Source organism: Panthera uncia (assembly GCF_023721935.1).
Source record: "Panthera uncia isolate 11264 chromosome A1 unlocalized genomic scaffold, Puncia_PCG_1.0 HiC_scaffold_17, whole genome shotgun sequence".
In the NCBI taxonomy this organism is placed as follows: domain Eukaryota; kingdom Metazoa; phylum Chordata; class Mammalia; order Carnivora; family Felidae; genus Panthera; species Panthera uncia.
This window is the reverse complement of record NW_026057577.1, coordinates 83,249,514-83,271,725: the sequence shown is the minus strand read 5'-3', so window position 1 is coordinate 83,271,725 and position 22,212 is coordinate 83,249,514. Positions and strand designations below refer to the sequence as shown.

Sequence of the window (22,212 nt, the reverse complement as noted above, 5' to 3'; positions counted from 1 at the left end):
ATTACACCATACCTACTCAAAATACTCTCTCTTTAAAATCAACTGATTAGCAACTGTAGGTGCTGGCGACTCAGGAGTAAATTTAATTTGGGAGTAGGGCTTAATTCTGATGCAGGCAACAATCAACCAATGCTGAAACACTGCAACTGCAGGAATACACCCATAGTCAAACCAAGTCAAACAAGAGAAACTGTGGAGAATCTCAGTAAAAAGGTGTTGTAAAAGATATATTATAACTGGGCTTGTGTTAGGTGATTCTAGAAAGGTTCAAGGCTTTCCTCTGGATTGGCTGCTATCAGGAAGCAGAGGTAATTCTATGATGGAATATTTTAATAACTGTTTTCTAGTAGGAAGAATAGAGCAAGGTTAGGTTGTAATAGGTCAAGAAACAGGTCATTTATATTAACCAGAAATGCTTGGTCATTTTTGTGGTTTGAAAAATGTTCTTGTATTTGCTTTGTTTAGACAGAATTATAGAGGAGTCTTTTTTTTTTTTTTTTAATTTATTTTTAGTTTTAGAGAGGTCATCATAGAGCCTGACATGGGGCTTGAACTCACAAACTGTAAGATCATGACCTAAGTCAAAGTCAGATGCTTAACCAATTGAGCCATCCAGGAGGGGTCTTATATTGGGCCTGTCTATTATGGTTACAGAGTGGCCATGACTGATATTGATGTTTTGTAAGATTGTTTACGTTCAACAGAACACTCAGACCTAGCTGAGAATGCCAGAGACACCAAGGCCTAGCTAAGAGTTCCAAGCCAGCTTCTGGTTGTTCAGAAGCTGCTTTTATTTTTCTAACAAAACCATCAAGTGTTATACTTGTTTCTAAGTTGCTACTTACAACTCTTACTCATAACTGTTTCCTGAATATTTATCAGTGTTATTATTTAGGATACTTAGTTCTAAAACTCATCACAGCTCTGATGACCACAGCAGTAGCTTACTTAATCATTACTAAAATACACAAGATTGCTACATGCTGTGGTAAAGAGAAAAACAGCCACCTGTTTGTGGTTGAATGCCTCTGGAATTGGAAGAATTAGTTCCGTGAATTTCAGAAACCCTTTCAACAATTTCAGTCACTTGCCTCATATTCTGAAAGCTAAGAAGTTGGAGTTAGATTATATGTGCAGTTCTGATAGATCTGCATGGTGTCAAGCTGGGTATTGATCACGTGGGGAGCTTGTTAAAATCAGGTAGCGATTTGAGGGCCCCAACTCAAGAATCTGATTTAGCCTAAGTTTGGGACATTTATCCATGTTTTTTTGTTTTTTTTTTCTTTCTTTTTAATTACTGAGTAATATTCCATCAAATTAGTGTACCAGCTTATTTATCCATTCTCTACTGATGGACATCTGGGTTGTTTACAGATTTTGCTGATCATGAATAAAACTGCTATGAATATTTTTGTGCAGGTCTTTTTGTGCATATAGGCTTTTATATTTGAGTAAATACGGGAGTGGAATTGTTATGTCATAGTGCATGTTTAATTAATAGGAAACTAATGGGTCCATAATCTTGACATTAAGTAATAAGAAGATTTAGAACATCAGCTTTTGTTCAGAGTGCAGCTTGGTAGAGATCACAAAGGACCTGTTGTTACAAGGCCTCAGGCAACCCGTCACCTCTTAATTCTCCTCCTCAGTATTGGACCTTTGGAGCCAGAGAAGATTCCTATACAGTCCCAGAGGGATGAAAGCTGTGTGTATAACATCTGCAGAAACGTAGTTTGGGCAGTGCCTTCTGATAGTGAGTGATACGTAAAAACCCTCCAACAAGTATTTGCCTCTAGGTTCCCAGGGATTCTACCTGGCTGTGATCAAGCTCAGAAATGGAGATCCCTGAGTGCTGGAAGGTCTAAAATAAAAGTCATTCTTGACAAAGAAGCCGTTATTAGCAAAGGTTGGATGGTATGTTTGAGCAAAGGCTGGGGGAGGTTGGCCACAGGGGTGGGAGTCACACAGACTCAGACAATGGTCTCTACACTGATTGGCCTTGAATCTTGAAATAATTGCTTCCTCAGTTTTCTCAAGTTATCCTTAGCAGCTTTTAAAAACACCTGCCACTTTGCCTCCACTCTTCAGCAGGTAAGCAGGCTCCACTTAAAGGAAAATAGAGACTATGTGACAGGAACTTTCTCACTTTCATATCTCCTATCTGTAGCCATTTTTTTATGTATCTTTCCCTATTCCTCCCAATCAGTGAAGACGATACTCCTCCTAAGATACTCTGCCATTCCACCATCTCAGGGGCCTTGCTGGCTTATCTCCTCCCTTATACTGACGCATTCCCATCATTTAAGCCTTTTCGAATTTGTCCCTCGTGAAACCTAACCTTCTCTCAATACTAGGTACTGCTCTGATCATTGTCCTACTTCTTGGATCCCATTACACTCAAACCTTGTAAATGGCTGTCTGCAAAGCCTATTCCCTCTTTCTCTTGGGGATCATCAAGGTCCGTTCAGAACCCTTTATTCTATAGTAGGCACTGCACAATCATTTTCAAGGTATACGATGGGTGGTCGATGGGACTCCAGGAGTGCAGACGATAGTAGCACTCTGTAGCTTGTAGTCTGTAGCTTGTAGTCTGGGATGCCGGATGACTCACTCGGTTGGGAAACTTTGTATCTTTTTGGCGTGCAAAGGTAACGTGATCTACGCTTTCACTTTGAAATAAAGTTATGAACTCTGCAGTTGGCCACCAGCAACAAGTATAAACACAAGTGAAATACACAGCGGTTGCGGCACCACTAATTAGCCACTCACGTGAGAACACAGGGGCACACCACCCAAGGGCCACGCATCTAGTACTGCACCGGGGAGGCTACCAGGGAGCCAAGTGGGTTTCCGGCGGAACCCTGTTTACAGCTCCTTAGTGGTCTCGGTATCCGAGTCTGGGGGAGGGGGTGAGGGGAAGAGCGCAGCGGCTCCCGGCCAATGGCAGTTCTTGAACTTACACCTACAGACGTCAGCAAACGGATGTCACACAGCTGGCTCGGAAGCGTCTCCTCCCGCCTCAGAAAAGAGGCGTGGGCCCAGCGGCCTCCGCGAAGCCTTGGGCAAGGGAGGGAGGGGCGCGCGCCGCTCCCCGAGAACCCCGCGCGCAAGCCGCTCCGCTTCTTCCCAGCAGTCCCTGCCTAGCGGCCGTCCCCGGTGAGCAGCCGGGCGCCCGCGCGCCCGCCCCGAGCGCGCCGCCGCCGCCGCCAGCTCCGCCCCCTCCTCGAGCGGGCCGCGCGCTCCTGCGGCTCGGAGCAGTGTCGCGGGCGCGCGCGCCGCCGGCGGAGCCGCAGTTAAAATGGTCCGAGCGGGACCTCGCGTTCCCCCCGCCGCCGCACTGACTGACTGAGCCGGCGAACCAGGCTTGGACTGGTCGCCCAGCCGGCAGGCTCGCTCTATCCGTCGCGTCCCCAAACCTCGCGCCCATCGTTCTCCCGGCTTCCCGGGGCAAAGCATGTAGCCCCCGTCGGGCGCCCGGGCGGCCCGCAGCTGACGCCCACCCCCCACCGTCGCGTGTGTGCCCGTGTGTGCGTGTGTGTGCGCAGGGCGGGCGACCCCGCAGCGGGCCTGAGGCCGAGCCAGAGAGCGGCCTGCCCCGCTGCCGGAGCTCGCCTTTCGGGGCCTCCTTACTTCCCTGTCCCGGTCCCCCTCCTCGGGGCCTTCTATATGGGCCACCTTCTCTCGAAGGAGCCGCGTAACCGCCCGAACCAGAAGAGGCCTCGCTGCTGCAGCTGGTGCCGCCGCCGCCGCCCTCTCCTCAGGCTGCCCCGCCGGACCCCGGCCAAGGCGCCCCCCCAGCCGGCGGCGCCCCGGAGCCGGGACTGCTTCTTCCGCGGGCCCTGCATGCTCTGCTTCATCGTGCACAGCCCCGGCGCGCCCGCCCCCGCCGGCCCAGAGGAGGAGCCGCCGCTCTCGCCGCCGCCGCGGGACGGGGCCTACGCCGCGGCCGCCTCCTCGCAGCACCTGGCGCGGCGCTACGCGGCCCTGGCTGCCGAGGACTGCGCTGCCGCCGCCCGCCGCTTCCTGCTATCCTCTGCCGCTGCCGCCGCCGCCGCCGCCGCCTCGGCCTCGTCGCCCGCCTCCTGCTGCAAAGAGCTGGGGCTGGCCGCGGCCGCCGCCTGGGAGCAGCAGGGCCGGAGCCTCTTCTTGGCCAGCGTGGGGCCCGTGCGCTTCCTGGGGCCGCCCGCTGCCGTGCAACTCTTCCGGGGGCCGCCGCCGCCGGCCGAGCCCCCTACGCCCCCAGAGATGGTGTGTAAGCGGAAGGGGGCCGGGGTCCCCGCCTGTACCCCGTGTAAGCAGCCCCGCTGCGGCGGTGGGGGCTGCGGCGGCGGCGGCGGCGGTGGCGGGCCTGCCGGGGGAGGCGCCTCGCCGCCGCGGCCCCCCGACGCCGGCTGCTGCCAGGGCCCCGAGCAGCCACCGCAGCCTCTCTGCCCCCCGTCCTCCTCTCCCACTTCCGAAGGTACCCCCACAGAGGCCGGCGGGGACGCCGTCCGAGCGGGGGGCACCGCCCCCTCGCCCGCCCAGCAGCAGCGTGAATGCGGCGACGCGGACTGTCAGGAGCCCCCCGAAAACCCCTGCGACTGTCACAGGGATCCACCCCCCGAAACCCCAGACATCAACCAGCTGCCGCCATCCATCCTGCTCAAGGTGGGTCTGGGCGAGTGGCGCAGGGATGCGTGCTTTCCCCCAACCCCGGCCCCCGCCTCGGAGGTTTTCTCTCTCCTCCCCCTGAGCGTGGAGGAGGGGGTTCCCTGATAGCCAGAGAAGTCCGAAGGGGAGATCGGAAAGCCAATGGGGAAGATGCTTGTGGCCTGCTCTTTTGAAGTAGAAAAACTTGGAGTCTCGTCAGTGGTTTTTAATAGTTTGGGTTTGTTACAACAATTCAGGATTCATCTGTTATTCCCAGTGGTTTAGAAATTATTCGTAGGTGTTCTGCGAAATATTTATCGCTTGAAGCAATTTACATTTACTGGTAAAGACTTCGTATATTAGTTTTTGACAGTATTCAAACCGTACTTTCCGATTCGGTAGCTAACTAGTTGAGGTCAGTTACGATGACCTTTAATTGAACATTTACTATGGTCAGGCAGTATGCCAGAGCTTTATATACATACCTCATTTAATCCTCCAATTAACACTATGAAATATTAACCGCACTTTATACACGAAGACACTGATACTGCAAAATAGTAACTCAGGCAGAGGTGGTCTTTGCTTTGTGGAGCTTAGAGTCTAGCGAGGCTTGAAGAGCTTGACTTGTCCAAGGTCACACACACAAAGTAAGGGCACATCTGGGGGAATTTAGGCCTTTTGGACTTGAAAACCCTGTGATTTATTCTATGTTTTGTTGCATTCCTACATTTTAACCCTTATATAGAAGCATACAGTTTGCCAGAAAGTAGAGACAAATGTATTTTTCATGGGGGAATGGGTGAGTGGAGAAGAGGTGGGTGCCCTCTGGGAGACTACAGGACACTTTCAACTACTAAGTTAAATTTGCACTTTTGTTAATGCTAGTTGAGAAATTTAAGTGACAAAGTTAGTTTTAAGTTACTGCTAGCAAGTTATTTTTTCCTCATTTCCCAGCCCCTTCCTGGAACTTAATAAATATAAACCTCCTTTTTCACTGTGGGTGATATTTAAGACTAAGATATTTAAGATACTTAGTCAAAAATAACCTAGATAAGAATTTGGCGACTTTTATTGTTACTGAAGTAACTGTCTTCAGTTACAGTGTTACTGCCACCAATATACTTTTCTGATTAGACCTTTTGAACGTTTATAATCCTGTGCGTTAAGATTTGTTTTACTGTAATGTTCTTGTAACTGATACAGCAAAAGAATGGGAAAGCATAACCTGTTCTTGAGTCAAAATGTAATGATTTAACTCTTAAGGAGTTGTAGTTGTTGGAGGAGTAATTGCCTCCTCTGTGTTCAGGGTGTGCATTTTAGGGCAGAGCGAACTTTCTTGAGTCCTTTTAAATCAGTAATGACAAAATATCAACAAATATTTGGTATAGAAGTTTGATTACTCTTGTTTCTTGCTCAGTAAGACTGTTTAAAAGCAAACCAAAACAAAACCCAGGTACTTTCTACCCAAATCATAATTTCAGGAGGTAGAGAACATTTTAATTAAAAAAAAAAAGTACATGATCTCATAATAAAGAAAATTTGTAAAGAATAAATTTTGCTAGAATAGAATATCTACAAAAAACTTTTTTTTTCATATTTTTTTGTGGACTGTTGAGAACTTGGTCTAAGGGATATTTGAGAATTTTACCTACTGGATTTGCCTTAGACATGTTGGGTAGATTTCCTTGTTAATAGAAACGTGAATAAAGATTCTTCGTGTGGATCTCATGGTCTTAGTGGTATTCGGCACAAAGGAAGTTGGGACTGTTGAAATATTGGAAATAGAGGTTTTCAGTGTTTACTAATCCATTCCAACTTTTAGGGATAAGGCTTTTGGGAGCAGAGGCTCTGTCAACATATATTTTGTTTCTTGCTCTATCTCCTTCCCTAAGTGCAGTGGCTGGTGTGAAGTAGCTCTTAGTAAATATTTATGCACAAATGAATGGACAGGTGTTCAGGATGTCTAGGCTGATACTGTGGGTGACTGTGCCATGCCACTAAGCAGTCTCTAAGAAATGTTTATGTCCTGACTTGAGTTGTTTTGAGTCTCAATAAAAGCCATGTGATGGTGAAAAGGTTTTGGCTCTATTTCTGGTAAGAACTAGAGGTGTTTGGCCTGGAGAAAAGAAGACTTTGGGAGCTGTTACAATGTTTTATAGTACAAGAAGAATTGTTGGGTAGAGAAGTACAAATCCATCACCTCTATTGGAAACATTCTTAGAAAGCATGCCCTTCTTCCCTAATAGTGGGTCAGTAGCCTTTATGATTGTATTGCTGTATCTTTATACCAGAAGTTACTATAGTTGTAAAGGGGATGTGGAGGAGGGAGAGTTTGGGAGAGAAATGTAAGGAAATGTGATTTAAAGGTTGTTTTTAAGGGATTGTTTCCAGGTAAAAGTTTCTCCGGGCAAACAGCAAAAGAGAAACACTAAATTTTTTTTATGGTGCTTCATAGGGCGGATTTTTGGCTCCATATCAACAAGATTTTCTTTTTAAATTTTATTTTTATGTAACTTGCCTTAAAATATTAACACAGGTAAGGCAAAAGTTTGCTTAGGTGCACCCCTACCCTCCCATCTAGTTTCCTATCCAGAGGTAACTGACCACTCTTACCAGTTTAGATTGTTCTTCTAGAACTGCTTCTAGAACAGTAGCTTAAAGTAGTTAAAATGAAATCAGATTGAAAATTTAGTTTCTCAGTCACAATTGCCATACTGGACTGTACAGATCAGAACATTTCATCATTGAAGAAAGACCTGTGTAAGCCTTCATATGTGTTTTGTTTTGTTTTGTTGTTAATAAATGGCACCGAATTGTGCATGCTCTGCTTTTTTTCTTTTTGTTAACAGTATGGTTTGGAAGTCTTTCTTTCCTAGTGAGCAGTGTATATGATTTCTTTTATTGTTTTCTTTTTTTTTAAAGTTTATTTTACTTATTTATTTTTTTAAGATTTATTTATTTTGAGAAAGAGTATGAGCAGGGGAGGGAGAGACCATCTCAAGCAGTGTTTGAGCTATTGGCACAGAGCCCGATGCTGGGCTCAAACTTAGAAACTGTGAGATTTTGACCTGAGTGGAAACCAAGAGTCGGAGGCTTATCTGACTGAGCCACTCAGGTGCCCCTAAAGTTTAAGTAATCTCTACACCCAGCCTGAGGCTCAGATTCAAAACCCTGAGATCAACAGCCATATACTCCATTGACTGAGCCAGCCAGGTACCCTTTCATTATTTTTAACTGCTGCATAGTATTCCATACTGTTATACTGTATTTCTCTACTATTGAATGTTTCCAACTTACTGCCCCTGCAAAAAATGTTAATACATGTTTTCTGTGCACATAGAGTCCTTTTTTTTTTTTTTAAGGTAGCTTTCAAGAAGTGAAATTTTAGGATTGAAGAATGTATATATTTGGAATTAAAAAGTCCTTTCTAACAATAAGAACTGTGTGAAAATGTCCTGAAATAGTGAGCCTCACCGAAAATCATAATTACGTAATTTCAGAACAGAAAGGGGTCTTTGAGATCATCTGGTTACTCCCCACTTCTGCATGTAAAAACAGGCATGGAGAAGTGAAATGGCTTCCCCAAGACATTTTAGATAATGAAAGGCAGACACTGGGCTGGAACCCCTCTCACTGTGTCCAGGTCTAGAGATATTTTCAGTATATTGTGAAAGAGGGTCTGAGTAATCTTCTTTCAGAGATTTTTATGAAAGAGATTCCTGAATTGGGGATGGCAGGGAGGAGCTTACACCAGAAGACTGTAAGCTCTTATGAGTCAGAGGCTAATTTTATAATTGGGTCTGTAGGGTTGAATTGTGGCCTGTAAATATAAGCAATTTGAGAAGTAGGGAATGACTCTTGAAAGGTCAACTGTGGGAATAGCTTTTTGTTAGTACTTATGCCTGTTATAGTTGATATTTGACTGGTTGATGGATTGCTTTGAATCAAATAAGGTAGCTTCAGTCTCTGGTACCTATTGCCTTCAGAACTTAAAGCAATTCTGCCTTCTGATATCACAGTTATGTTTTTTTGTTTGTTTGTTTGTTTGTTTTTCAAATAGGCTCCACACCCAATGTGGGGCTTGAACTCAGGACTTTGAGATCAAGAGTCAGATGCTTGGAGATCAAGAGTCAGATGGACTGAGTCAGCTAGGCACCCCCAACAATTAGATTTTTATATTGTGGAACCACTATGCAACAGGTTTACCAAATGATAGCTGTGAAATACTTTTCTTCAAGTAGTTACTATTTGAGTGACTGCGTATTTTGAGATCTATATTAAGGCTTAGAGACTTTGTGTGCTTTATATTTAGGTATTTTGCTGTCAGCAGACCTGTTTCTTTACAAAGGAAATGAGGTGAGAGATCCAAAGTCTATTACCACCATTAGAAAACTGCCTCACCATGTACGCGCCCCTGATAATGTGTCATTAGGTATTAAATCTTTGCTATTACAGCTTTATTACCAACAGGTTGCTTTAGTGATCGAGGAAGAATTTTATAAGAGAAATGTGCTTTGGGGGAAGGCTTATGTACTTGCTATTTTTTTCCAGATATGAAAATAAGGATGAAAACAATGGAAATGGGAGTCAAACAAAAGAAGTAATATCACTTTTTAAAGCTTTGAATGTAGATAACTAGTGAGTAAGAGAAACTAAATTAATATGTAACATTTCATGAATGCTTGATTTAAGCCTTCAGTACCAGATTACCTCTAGAAGGTATGTCTCTGCAGTTTGGATGATTTTAGTCAGCTCTGAAATGGAATGTCGTGAGGAAGTCAGGTTCAAGATTTTTCTTTGCTGAAGAATGCCAGATAATCTTGATTAACTTAATCAGGCATAAAAGGTGAGATTTGTTTTCTTCTTATCTTGAGAAGTCTATAAATTTTGGTGCCTTGTGATGAGTAGCTGTTAAGATGATAACCCTGAGCCAAATTTTTCTGCTAACCCTGGAATACCAAGTCCTATAAATGATAGGGAATATGAGAAGGTAAGTGAAGGCATATTTGGAAGTATTTAATTTAGCATAATAATTTCCTAAAAATTGTTTAATTTTGTCTAAATATTTTATGCTTGTCCAGAGTCTTGCCCAAGTCTTGGCCAGTTTGGAGTCAAGTGGTGTGCTAAGTGCATCTACGTGGAGAAAGAAGCTAGAATAGTGTTGAGTGATGGTTACATGCATACATTTATATGTAAATTCTCTAGTTCTGTCCATATGAGAGGGCCTTAGAGCAGCAATACCCAGTAATGATGTATGCACTTAGCATCCATATCTTAGCTTCTAAAAACCATTCTCTACTAAAAGGAATCTGTGCTCTTGGAGAAATGGCTGATTACAGAGCTGATACGAAGAATGTACAAGATGAGCCTAGAACATTTTGTGCTAGAACACAATGAAGAGCTCAAAGGATAATAGATATGTGTCAGAAGGACACATCATTTCATAGTATTTCCTTCCAAAATACTTAAAAGTTTTGTATTTTATTGAATTCTGTGACTGACTTTAGAATATAACTCATTCTTGTGTAAATTTCATAGTACTTTGCTATAGAGTAGCACTCTGTAGTAATAGTTGGGATTTTGTAAGTTTGCTGTGCCTTAAATTTTAATCGCTAAATTGTGAGAAATTATTTTAAATTATAGATTAGAAAATAGTTTTCGAGTCTGTGACTTCTGTGTGGCTATGTAGTTAGAAAAGTGCCAGAAATATGTTTTGTGCCTCTGTTTTTCTAAATGGTGCTTTATTCAAGAGACTGCTTAATAAATGTTGCTTTTGAGCTTTTGGCAGGTAATGCAAGTAGAACATTTAAGAGGCAAGGTATGATACACATGGCAAAAAAAATGGAAAAGACCAGAAAAGTTGAATATGGTTGAAATAGTTCATGTTGAGAAGATTACAAAGAGGGAATCTATCTGAATCTTTAGAATATTACCTGCTTTGTTTCTGACTATAACATGTGATTGTTGTGTGTATGTGTGTATGTTTTCTCAATAGGAATCAAAGGTTCTGGGAAGAAAAATGATGGAATGATAGAAATACAGAGCTCATGGACTGTTAAAAAAAACAGCTCTATTGATATTTAATTTACCCAATTTAAGTATACACTTTGAGTTTAGGAAGTATGTAGAGTTGTACAACCATCATTATAATTGAGTTTTATAACACCTCAAATAGTTCCCTTATGCTGCTTTGCGGTAAATTTTTGCTCATAAGGGGTATGAGCAGCTAGGGAGCTCAGGCAACCACTGATCTGCTTTCTGCCTATATAGTTTCCCTTTTCTAGAAATTTCATGTAAATAGCATCATACACTATGTAGTCAAGAATATTGTCTTGTATCTTTAATATCGCTGTCTCTCTCACGACACCTAGCATAGTCCCTGCCACAAAAGGAGCCCGTATAAAATAGCTGCACAGATTTACTTCTTTTCAAGTATTTAAAACTTTTAAAAAAAATGTTTATTTTTGAGAGGGAGAGAGAGAGACAGAGCATGAGTGGGGGGCAAAGGCAGAGAGAGAGGGAGACACAGAATCTGAAGCAGGGTCCAGACTCTGAGCTGTCAGCACAGAGCCTGATACAGGCCTTGAACTCACAAACCACAAGATCATGACCTAAGCCGAAGTCGGATGCTTAATTGACTGAGCTACCCAGGCGCCCCAGTCTTTTCAAGTATTTCTATAACTTGCATGCCACCTGCCTAGTCATAAACTTTTGCAGTCATATTTGATAGCAGATAAGACCTCTTTATCAAGAAATAAAATGGCCAAGTATAAGTGTTGGTTGGTTGATTTTCAAGTACTCTAAGGTTCTGTGGGATAGGTATGACCCAAGTGCTAAGCAACAGTGCATTCTCTCAAAGTTTCTTCAGTGTGAAGTCTTTGAAATCTTATACTGATGCCCTGCTTAAAAACAGGATCTTTTTTCTTTTTTTAAAATTTTAATGTTTATTTATTTTAGGGGGGGAGGGGGAGAAGGAGGGGCAGAAAGAGAGAGGGAGACACAAAATCTGAAGCTGGCTCCAGACTCTGAGCTGTCAGCACAGAGCCTCACCCAGGGCTCAAACTCACCAACTGGGAGATCATGACCTGAGCTGAAGTCAGATGCTTAACCAACTAAGCCACACAGGTGCCCCTAAAAATAGAATCTTTTAAAGATTAGAAATATTTGGCTATCACCTCGTGGTGATTAGTTCAGATTATATCTGTAATATGACTTGTACCTTTTCTGGTAATTCATATTTAAAAAAAATTTTTTTTTAAAGTTTGTTTATTTTTGGGACAGAGAGAGACAGAGCATGAATGGGGGAGGGTCAGAGACAGAAGGAGACACAGAATCTGAAACAGGCTCCAGGCTCCGAGCCGTCAGCACAGAGCCCGATGCGGGGCTCCAACTCACGGACCGCGAGATCATGACCTGAGCCGAAGTCGGACGCTCAACCGACTGAGCCACCCAGGCGCCCCTGGTAATTCATATTTTAGTTGTGTTTTCCGGATTCACCACTAAAGATCAAGAATATTGTTTTCAACCCAGGTCCTGTTTAGAAGTCACTGCTATTTTCTAGTAGCCATTCCCTCGTATTCTTTTTAGTAACGGAATCTACCATGTTCTAGCTTGGCACATAATCACCTAATTAGAAACTGTTTCTCAGCCTTTCTTCTACATAGGTGTAGCTATGAGATTAAATGTTAGGTGATAAGATGTAAGTGGAAGTATTGTCCACTTTTACGGTATTCTTAGTCATACCATAAAAGTAGCTGTTTGTCCTTTGCTTCTTCCGTTTTTCAGGGCTAGACCACCTGGATTATAAGAGTAAGCCATTTTCCACTCTGTAGATGAGGGCAGTGAGGGAAGAGCAACAAGGTACAAGATGATGGATCCCTGGATCTTCTACATCCTTAGAATACCTACACCTCCTTAGTTTGGATTTCTGTTATGTTCAAGTTATTGCTAACAGGCCTGTGGTAAAGTAAGCAATTTCCTGGCTTGTTGCAAGTAACATCCAAGTTTTTTTTCCAATGTTATTTTTTCCCTTTGTACTTTCCTTTATTCAACAAAAATGTTGTTTCTGGTTAGTCCTTTACTGACCTGTGGTCTCTTTATTCAAAGCAACCTTCGGGGGTACCTGGGTGGCTCAGTCGGTTGAGTGTCCGACTTCGGCTCAGGTCATGATCTCTCACTCTGTGAGTTCGGGCTCCGCGTTGGGCTCTGTGCTGACAGCTGAGAGCCTGGAGCCTGCTTCGGATTCTGGGTCTATCTCTCTGCCCCTCCCCCACTCATGCTGTGTCTCTCTCTCTCTCTCTCTCTCTCTCTCTGTGTCAAAAATAAATAAACATTAAAAAATTTTTTAAAAACAACCTTTGAAATACTCTTTCTTTTAAGTCTTAAATTATCCAAAGATAATTTGGAAATGCCTTTGACTATATAATCTTAAAGCCAATGAATGCATCTCATGTCTTAACGTCTCCAGCAGAAACCTGGGTACATACACACAAATGTTGGTTAAATGAGTTAAGATAATTTGGGAGAGAGGTAGTTACTTTTTGAGGAGTTAAGATATGGGAGAGAGAGCATTTTAATGACAAGAACAGGAAAATTTTTATTTTAATTATCTATTTTTATGTAACAAATTATCCCACTGCTTAGCAGTTTAAAACCACAAACATTTATTATTTCATATTTTCTGTGGGATAATAATCCCTGTGAGACTGAGATGGGTCCCTTTGGTCAAGGGTCTCTTATGAGGCTGTAATCAAGGTGTTGGCTGGATCTGCTCAACTGGGGCTCCAGAATTCCTGTCCAAGCTTATTTGTGAAATGCTTGGCAGGCCTCAGGTCCGCATTGGCTGTTGGCTAGATGGTTAATTTCCTTGCCATGCCCTGTGGCTTCTCCATAGAGATAATAGCAACATGGCAGCCCACTTCTTCCAGAGCAACAGATCCTAGAACACCCAAAAATGGAAGCATTTTTTTAACTTCATCTTGGAAGTAACATCCTGTCACTTCTGCCATACTCTGTTCTTTATCAGTGAGTCATTAAATCCAGCTCACACTCAAGGAGAGGATTACACAAGTGTAAATATCAGGAGGTGAGCTCATTGGGGACCATTGTGCAGGTTGCCTACCACAAACAATATGCAAAGATCTATTAAGTATGCATTGGCATATCAGCTTAGTGTTTTTACTTTTTTACTCATACCCATCTTTCCTAGTACTGGTTTTATCTACACTTCACCTGCTTATTAAATTTCCTTTCAGCTGGATAACTAAGACTCCTGTAGCTCCACCTAGATTTAGTCAATTATCTGTGGATTAGAACAATCATCTCACTTTTACAAAAGAGAAAACTAATGTTCAAGGAAGGTACAAACCAAATTCAGACATATTTATTTTTGTAAACTTTATTTTGAGAGAGAGCATGCAGGGAGTGGGGGTATGGGCAGGCCGATGGGGGGCAGGGGAGCGTAGAGCGAGTGAGTGAGAGAGAGAGAGAGGAAGAAAGAGAGGGGAAGTGAGAGAGGATCCCAGGCAGGCTCTGCACTGGTTAGCACAGAGCCTGATACCGGGCTTGAACTCACAAACTGGAACTGTGAGATCATGACCTGAACTGAAATCAAGAATCAGATGCTTAACAGACTGAAACACCCAGGCACCCCCAAAGTCAGATGTATTTTAAACAAGGTGCTTTTTGGTTCCACTGACCATGTTCCACATATCTTCTACTTGTTAAGGGACACATTAGCCCTTTAAAACCACATAAGTCCTTTAACCTTAAACAAATGATATACTTTCCCAGAATCTTTATTTCTCATTTTATAAAATGGGGAAGGTGAGCATAAAAAACATCCACAAGAGAGGGACTTCCAGCTATGACTGCATGAAGAGTTTGGTGACTGCTCTCCACAAAAATAAAGTAAAACTAGGTAAAATTGTCTGAAACTATTTGGGCTATGGAAATTTGGCAGGCAAAAACTCAGAAGCACTTATTTTTAGGAAAACAGCTAGAGCTTTTAAGAACGGTTGATATCTACAGCATTCTTGCATGAAGACCCCTACTGTGTGCCCCACCTCTCCCCAGTTCCTGTGGCAAGAATGAAAGTTTGGGAAACCAGCGGCCCTGCTGGTTTGTGGCAGCAAGTGAAAACATGTATTTGTCAACTTAAAGTGATGAACTTGATGGGAAGCAGGGAAAACTCACATTATTTGCAAGTGTGAGATTGTGGTGCTAATTGGGATGCGTGGGGGACCAGCCAGGTTTTTAACAGGCAGACCTTGGAATTGAGAATACCATAAAGGGATAAGTTCTCCATGTATCCCTGGTGAAACTATGCATATGTGCTGGGGACACCTGAAAGTGTCTAGCAGAAAGCAGGGGCCAAGGCAAACTTGAGAACTGGCCAAGGCTTGAATGTGCTCTTCCCATCCCACACACAGATTGAAGAGCAGGTTTGAAATGTGTGAGCATACCTTTGCCCAGATAACTAGCTGAAAACTAAGCTATGCAGATAAAGGGTAACCTACTTAGGAAGCCATAGTGAAAAAAAAAATAGGTTAGTATTAAAACCTGAGCAGAGATGTTGACACTGCAGGAGACATAGATCCCACTCTTTAAGGCCAGGGAAATTAAAAAATTCTGGGGGTGACTGGCAGGCTCAGTCATTAGAACATATGACTTGATTTCAGGGTTGTGATTTCAAGTCCCTTTTTGGGTGTAGAGATTACTTTAAACATAAAATCTTTCAAAAAATTCTGAAAAATAAATTCCAGAGTTGGTATATTTTTGATAATAAGTTATCTAAAATGTCTTGTTTTTAACAAAAAGCCAGGAGACATGTCAAGAGTCAGAAAAACGTGACCTATACTGAGAGAAAAGAGTGCAGTTAATAGAAAATACCTGAGTGGACTCAAATATTAAACTTAAAAGATAAAAACTTCAAAATGCTATTATAAACATGTTAAAAGAATAGAAGGAAACGTTTTCAAGTGATAGCAGAATATGATGATACTGACCCGACAAATGGTGACTCTCAATAGAAGGAAATGGAATCTATAAAAAAGTATTTTATTTTTTTAGTATTATAAATGGAAATGTTTTCATTTTTGAGTTATTGTTAATATGCGGAAATACTTATTAGCTCTAAATTATTTGTGTGTTCTTTAGGATTTTTGTAATATATAAGATCATGATATCTGTGACTAGAGAACACCTTAGTTCTTCCTTTCCTGGATGCCTTTCATTTCTTTTTCGTGCATAGTTGCCCAGGCCAGAATCTCTAGTACAATGGAGGCAGCAGACAGCCTTGTCTTGTTCTTTATCTCAGGAAAAACCTTTCATCTTTCATCATTAAGTATAATGTTAGCTGTAGGTTTTTAATAGATGTGCCATCTATCAAGTTAAGGAAGATTCTTTTTATTTATAGTTTTATGAGTATTTTTATCAAGAAAGGGTATTGGATTTTGTCAAGTGCTTTTGTGTATCTGTTGTCTGTTGAGATGGTCATTAAAAAAACCCCTTCAACATCTAAAACGGTGAGAGGAAAATTGCACTGTATCTAAATGGAACAATATTTTCAAAGGGTCCATAGCTTCAAAAATAATGGATTTTAGAGGATATTGGACCAACATCTTTACAGTGATGAGTGGGAAAAAAAAAAACACAAAAAGCCCCTAAACTATCAACCCAGAATTCTATATATGATCAACAATTGTTTCAGGAAAAAAGAAACAATGATATTATGTCATGAATAAAACCTGAGAAAATGTTCATCAACTCGTTTGAGCTGCAGGAAATTCTAAAAGATGTATTTTAGTTTGAAAAGCAATGAAACAAATGGAAACTTGTATATTCAAAAAGGAATGCAAACCATCAAAAATGCTATTGTGTCTGCCTTCTTGATCTAGGGGAGGAGGGTAGAATTCATAGGTAATAAAAATAAAAATTTATACAGAAAACCCCCCTTCATTTCAGTAATATGGTTCATTAAATGTATTTATTTTTTACATTTTGGATCACTTTTGCATTTCTGTGATAAATCCTACTTGGCCATGGTATATAATACTTTTAATATGTACTGGTATAAGTTTGCTGATATTTTGTTGAAGATTTTTGCATCTGTTTTCATAAAAGACATTGGTCTGTAGTTTTCTCGGGATGTCTTTGTTTGGCTTTGGTATCTGACTCCATAGAATGAGTTAGGAAATGTTCCCTCATCCTCCAATTTGGAAGAATTTAAGGATTAGTATTAGTTCTTCAGATGTATCACTAATTATGCCCTCTGTTCCTTGGCATTTCTTTGTTGGAAGTTTTTTGATTACTGATTTAGTATTTTTACTTTTTATTCAGATTTTCTCTTCTTGAGTCAGTTTTATTATTTTTTTTAAGTTTGTATGCTTCTAGGAATTTGTCCATTTCATCTAGGTTGTTTAGTTGCCATAGTATTCTATAATTCTGTTTCTGTAAGGTTGGCAATGATGTCTATTTTTTTTTAATGGTTATTTTTGAGAGAGAGCGAGAGAGTGTGCATGCATTAGTAGGGGAGGGGCAAAGAGAGAGAGGGACAGAGAATCTGAAGTGGGTTCCATGCTGATATCAGTCTAATGCAGGGCTCGAACTCAAGAACCTCGAGATCATGACTTGAGCCCAAGCCAGATGCTTAACTGACTGAGCCACCCAGGTACCCCGATATCTCTATTTTCATTCATATTTTAGTAATTTGAGTGTTCTCTCTTTTTAATCTGCTGAAGGCTTGTTAATTTTGTTGATCTTTCCAAAGAATGGACTTATGTTTTCTTTGTTTCTATTGTTTTTCTAGTCTATATTTCATTTACATTTGCTCTGATTTTTATTTTCTTCCTTCTCCTTGGCCTATATTTAGTTTTCTTCTCCTTTTGTAGTTCTGTAAGGTGGAAGGTTAGGTAGGTTATTCGTTTGAGATCTTTATTCTTTTTAATACAGTTATTTACAGTTATATTCCATAAATTGTGGGATGTTGGGAGCACCTGGCTGGCTCAGTCAGTAGAGCATGAACCTCTTCATCTCAGGGTTGTAAGTTCCAGTCCTATGTTGGGTGGGAGAGATTACTTAAAAGTAAAATCTTTAGGGGTGCCTGAGTAGCTCATTAGGGTAAGTGTCCAACTCTTGATTCCGGCTGACGTTGTGATCTTGTAGTTCGTGAGATCGAGTCCCATGTCGAGTGTGGAGCCTGCTTGGATTCTCTCTCTTTCTCTTTCTTTGCCTTTCCCCTATATGCTCTCTGTCTCTCTCAAAATAAGTAAACATTAAAAAAATCTAAGAAAAAATAAATTTTGGGATATTGTGTTTTTGTTTTCATTGATCTTAAAGTACTTTTTGCTTTTCCGTGTGATTTTTTTTTTGATTGTTTTCAAATGTGCTGTTTAATTTCCACATATTTCTATATTTCCTTTTGTTACTAATTTCTAATGTCATTCCATTGTGGTCAGAAAAGATATTTTGTGTGATTTCAGTCTTTTAAAATTTATTGAGATTTGATTTGTGGCTAACATATGGCTTATCTATGTGCACTTGAGAAGAAAGTGTAGTCTGCTGTTGTTGGGTGGAGTGCTGTATAAATATCTGTTAGGCCTAGTTGGTTTAAGCGTTAACATTTTCAGTTTCCTCATTTATCTTGTGTCTGGTTGTTTTATCTGTTATTAAAATGGGGGTTTGGTGTTTCTCTTGTAGAACTATTTATTTTTCCCTTCAACTCTTCAATCAGTTTTTGGTTGATCTAGTTTGGACTTCTGTTACATGTACATATTTAATTGTTATATCGTTTTAGTGGATTAACCTTTTATCATTCTGTAAATTTTTTTGGTCTCGTAACAATTTTTGTCTTAAAGTCTATTTTGTCTGACATTAATGGGGACACTGCAGTTCTCTTTTGGTTACTATTTGAATAGAATACGTTTTTCCATCTTTTTAATCCATTTATGTCCTGGGGTCTAAAGTCAGTCTCTTATAGACAGTATGTAATTTTATCATCTTTATTGTTATTATTATTCTTTAATATTTTAATATTTATTTTTGAGATAGAAACACAGGGAAACAGGGGAGGGGCAGAGAGAATAAGACACAGAATCTGAAGCAGGTCCAGGCTTTGAGCTGTTAGCACAGAGCCCAACTTGGGGCCAACATGGGACTCAAACCCATGAATGGTGAGATCATGACCTGAGTTGAAGTCGGATGTTCAACCAACTTAGCCACCTGGGCACCCCTTGATCATCTTTATGTTCCATTCTTTCATTCTCTGTTTCTGAATTGGAGAGTTTAATGTATTTATATTTGATGTAATTACTGATAAGGAAATATTTCTGCATTTTTCTTGTTTTCTGTCTTATACTTTTTGTTCATCAATTCCTCCATTGCCCTTTTTATGAAATATTTTAAGTGTACTATTTTGATTCCCTTCTCTTTTCTTCTATGTATGTATATTTAGTTAGTTCCTTAATATTTGCTCTGGTGGATATAAGCATCATAATTTATAACAACCTAGTTTGAATTAATACTGTTTTGTTGGTCTTGAGCCTGTCTATGGTAGTACATTATGTCAGAAATGCCTGCAGTGTTCACTCAGGCACACATTACTCAAGGCATACTCCACAGACATTTCACCAACCAGGGCCCCCGTTTATTGCTGGGCCAGCTCTGTGGGTTCTTATTATGATATATATAACATGCCAAGGGCCATCTAGCCAGGTTGAGAGCAGAGAGAAAGAGAAAGCAGACTTGGGGCTCAGCCTTTATTAGGGTCCAGTTATGGAGTGCTTAGGGTTTTTCTCATTCACTCTATTGGCTAATTTAAAGCAGAAAGGCAGGAATTAGGGCCTGAGGAAGGAGAAAATAGGGTCACTCATGTAGTCAGTTATTTAGGTTACCTGGAGTTTTCTGACAGAACTTCACAGATGGGGCAGCCTCATTGCTTATGTGGTGGTTTTTCTAGTAGCTGTGTCATACAGCTGGCAATATGTTTATTCAAGATAAATGTTTTTTGAAATGGATATCATGGCGATCAAAAGCTTAATGTTAGACCTACTACAATAAAAAAATCTTACTGTCACCAAACTATGGAAAGAGCCCAAATGTTCACTGACTGATGAATGGATAAAGAAGATGTGGTATATATACACAATGGATTATTACTCAGCCATCAAAAAGAATGAAATCTTGCCATTTGCAACAATGTATGGAGCTGGAGTATATTATGCTAAGTGAAATAAGTCAAAGGAAGACAAATATCATAGGATTTCACTCATGTGGAATTTAACAAACAAACATGAACTTACGAGAAGGGGGAGAAGAGAGAGAGAAACAATAAAAGACTGTTAACTATAGAGAACAAACTGAGGGTTGATGGAACTTGGTGGGGGATGGACTAAATGGGTGATGGGCGTTAAGGAGGGCTCTTGTATTGAGCACTGGGTATCATATGTAAGTGATGAATCATTAAATTCTATTTCTGAAACCATATTACACTGTATGTTAACTGACTAGAATTTAAATATAAATTTGAAAAAAACCCCTTATTGTTAGACACTTAACCTACAAATATAAATACCATGGTTTCAATGATATATAAAAACTTTGTTTCTATATTTATGTACTTCCTGTCATATATTTTTATGTGTTTTGTGCCCAGCAACATAGATTTATAATTATTATTTTACATATTTTTTATTTTTTTATTTTTGAGAGAGAGTATGACTAAGTGTGGGGCAGAGAGAGAGAGAGAGAGAGAGAGAGACAGACAGACACTACCCATGAGGGGCAGAGAGAGAGAGAATCCCGAAGTGAGGCTCGAGCTCATGAACCAGGAGATCGTGACCTGAGCCAAAGTGGAATGCTTACCCGACTGAGCCACCCAGATGCCCTTGTAGTTTTCTTCTCAATCATGTACAAAATAAAAGGGGTACAAGTCCAAAATACATTAGTTATAGATTTTATATTTACCTACACAAACACCTATCTTTCCTGTTTTTTTTTTTTTTTTTTTAACGTTTATTCATTTTTGAGACAGAGAGAGACAGAGCATGAATGGGGGAAGGTCAGAGAGAGAGGGAGACACAGAATCTGAAACAGGCTCCAGGCTCTGAGCTGTCAGCACAGAGCCCGACGCGGGGCTCGAACTCACGGACCATGAGATCATGACCTGAGCCGAAGTCAGACGCCCAACTGACTGAGCCACCCAGGCGCCCCACTGTTGTTTTTTATTTCTGCATGTGATTTCAAGCTGCTGGCTTATGCTCTTTCATTTAAGTCTGAAGAGCTCCCTCTAGCATTTCTTACACTCAGGTTTACTAGTGACATACTCCCTCAGTTTTTATTTATCTGGAAATATTTTTTTTTAATATATTTTTTTAAACGTTTATTTTTGAGAGACAGAGAGAGACAAGAGAATGAGCAGGGAAGGGGCAGAGACAGAGGGAGACACAAAACCTGAAGCAGGCTCCAGGCTCTGAGCTGTCAGCACAGAGCCTGATGCGGGGCTCGAACCCATGAACTATCAGATCATGACCTGAGCCAAAGTCAGTTGGTGAGCCACCCAGGTGCTCATCTGGGAATATTTTAATTTCTCCATTATTTTTGAAGAATAGTTTTGCCAGATATACAGAGTTCTTAACAGTTTTCCTTTCAGCACTTTAAATATGTCATCCCATTGCCTTGTGGCAAAAAAGGTAGTGAGGATTCCTTGCACACTCTTTGGTCCACAGAGTTCTCTTTGCTGGTTCTACTGGCCAGAAAAATGGTTTTACTTTCAGAGTCTTAGGTGTCTACACAGCTGCCACATTGCAGCTCTGTGACTTAGGCTGTATTGGGACATGGCCAACAGAGAAAAGAAAAGGGAAAAGAAAGAAAACCCAAAATGAAGGTTCTCACATTTTCTGTCTCACATTCTGTCCAGAAAGATGGTTTTATCTCTGTAGTTTAGTTGTGTCTTATGTACAGTTCTGCACAGGGGCCATCCTATTCCATGATGGGAGAAAAAAAAAACAACTCAGGAAACTCATTCCTATTACTGACTATTCTTTAAGTTTTGGCTCACTTCCCCAATCCATCTGTTACTAACATTTATTTATTTGTTTGATGTTTATTTTGAGAGCATGAGTTTGAGTTTAATGTTTATTGAGAGAGCATGGGGGAGGGGCAGAGAGAGGGGGAGAGAATTCCAAGCAGTCTCTGTGATATCAGCGCAGAGTTGGATTCAGGGCCCAGTCTCCCTAACTGTGATATCATGACCCAGCTGAAATCAAAGGTCAGATGCTTAACCATCTGAGCCATCCAGGCACCCAACCTTTTATTTATTTTTAATGTTTAAAAACTTTTTAAAAAGATTTTATTTTTAAGTAATCTCTATGCCTCCTGTGGGGTTCAAACTCACAACCCCAAGATCAAGAGTTGTGAGCTCTACTGACTGAGCCAGCCAGGTGCCCCTATTTACTAACCTTTTGGAGTCCTGAGTTAATTGCTTTTAGTATGTTGTCCATAGGTTTTAGTTGTCATGAGTGGGAGTGAGAGATTGTAGTGGGCTTAATGTCATCTTTGCTGGTGATTCTTACACATATTTTT

The 22,212-nt window shown here is 41.1% G+C and overlaps 1 protein-coding gene across 3 annotated transcripts in view; it reads left to right on the top strand.

Moving 5' to 3' along the window:
* Positions 1–3,520: 3,520 nt before the first annotated feature.
* The window catches only part of FBXL17 (F-box and leucine rich repeat protein 17), a 500,946-nt gene continuing 482,254 nt past the window's right edge, over positions 3,521–22,212 (top strand). For all 3 annotated transcript variants that reach the window (XM_049648607.1, XM_049648606.1, XM_049648605.1), the window contains exon 1: positions 3,521–4,647. In XM_049648607.1, coding sequence (XP_049504564.1) covers positions 3,667–4,647 — 981 coding nt within the window. In that variant the 5' untranslated portion in view covers positions 3,521–3,666. The remainder of the gene's footprint in view (positions 4,648–22,212) is intronic.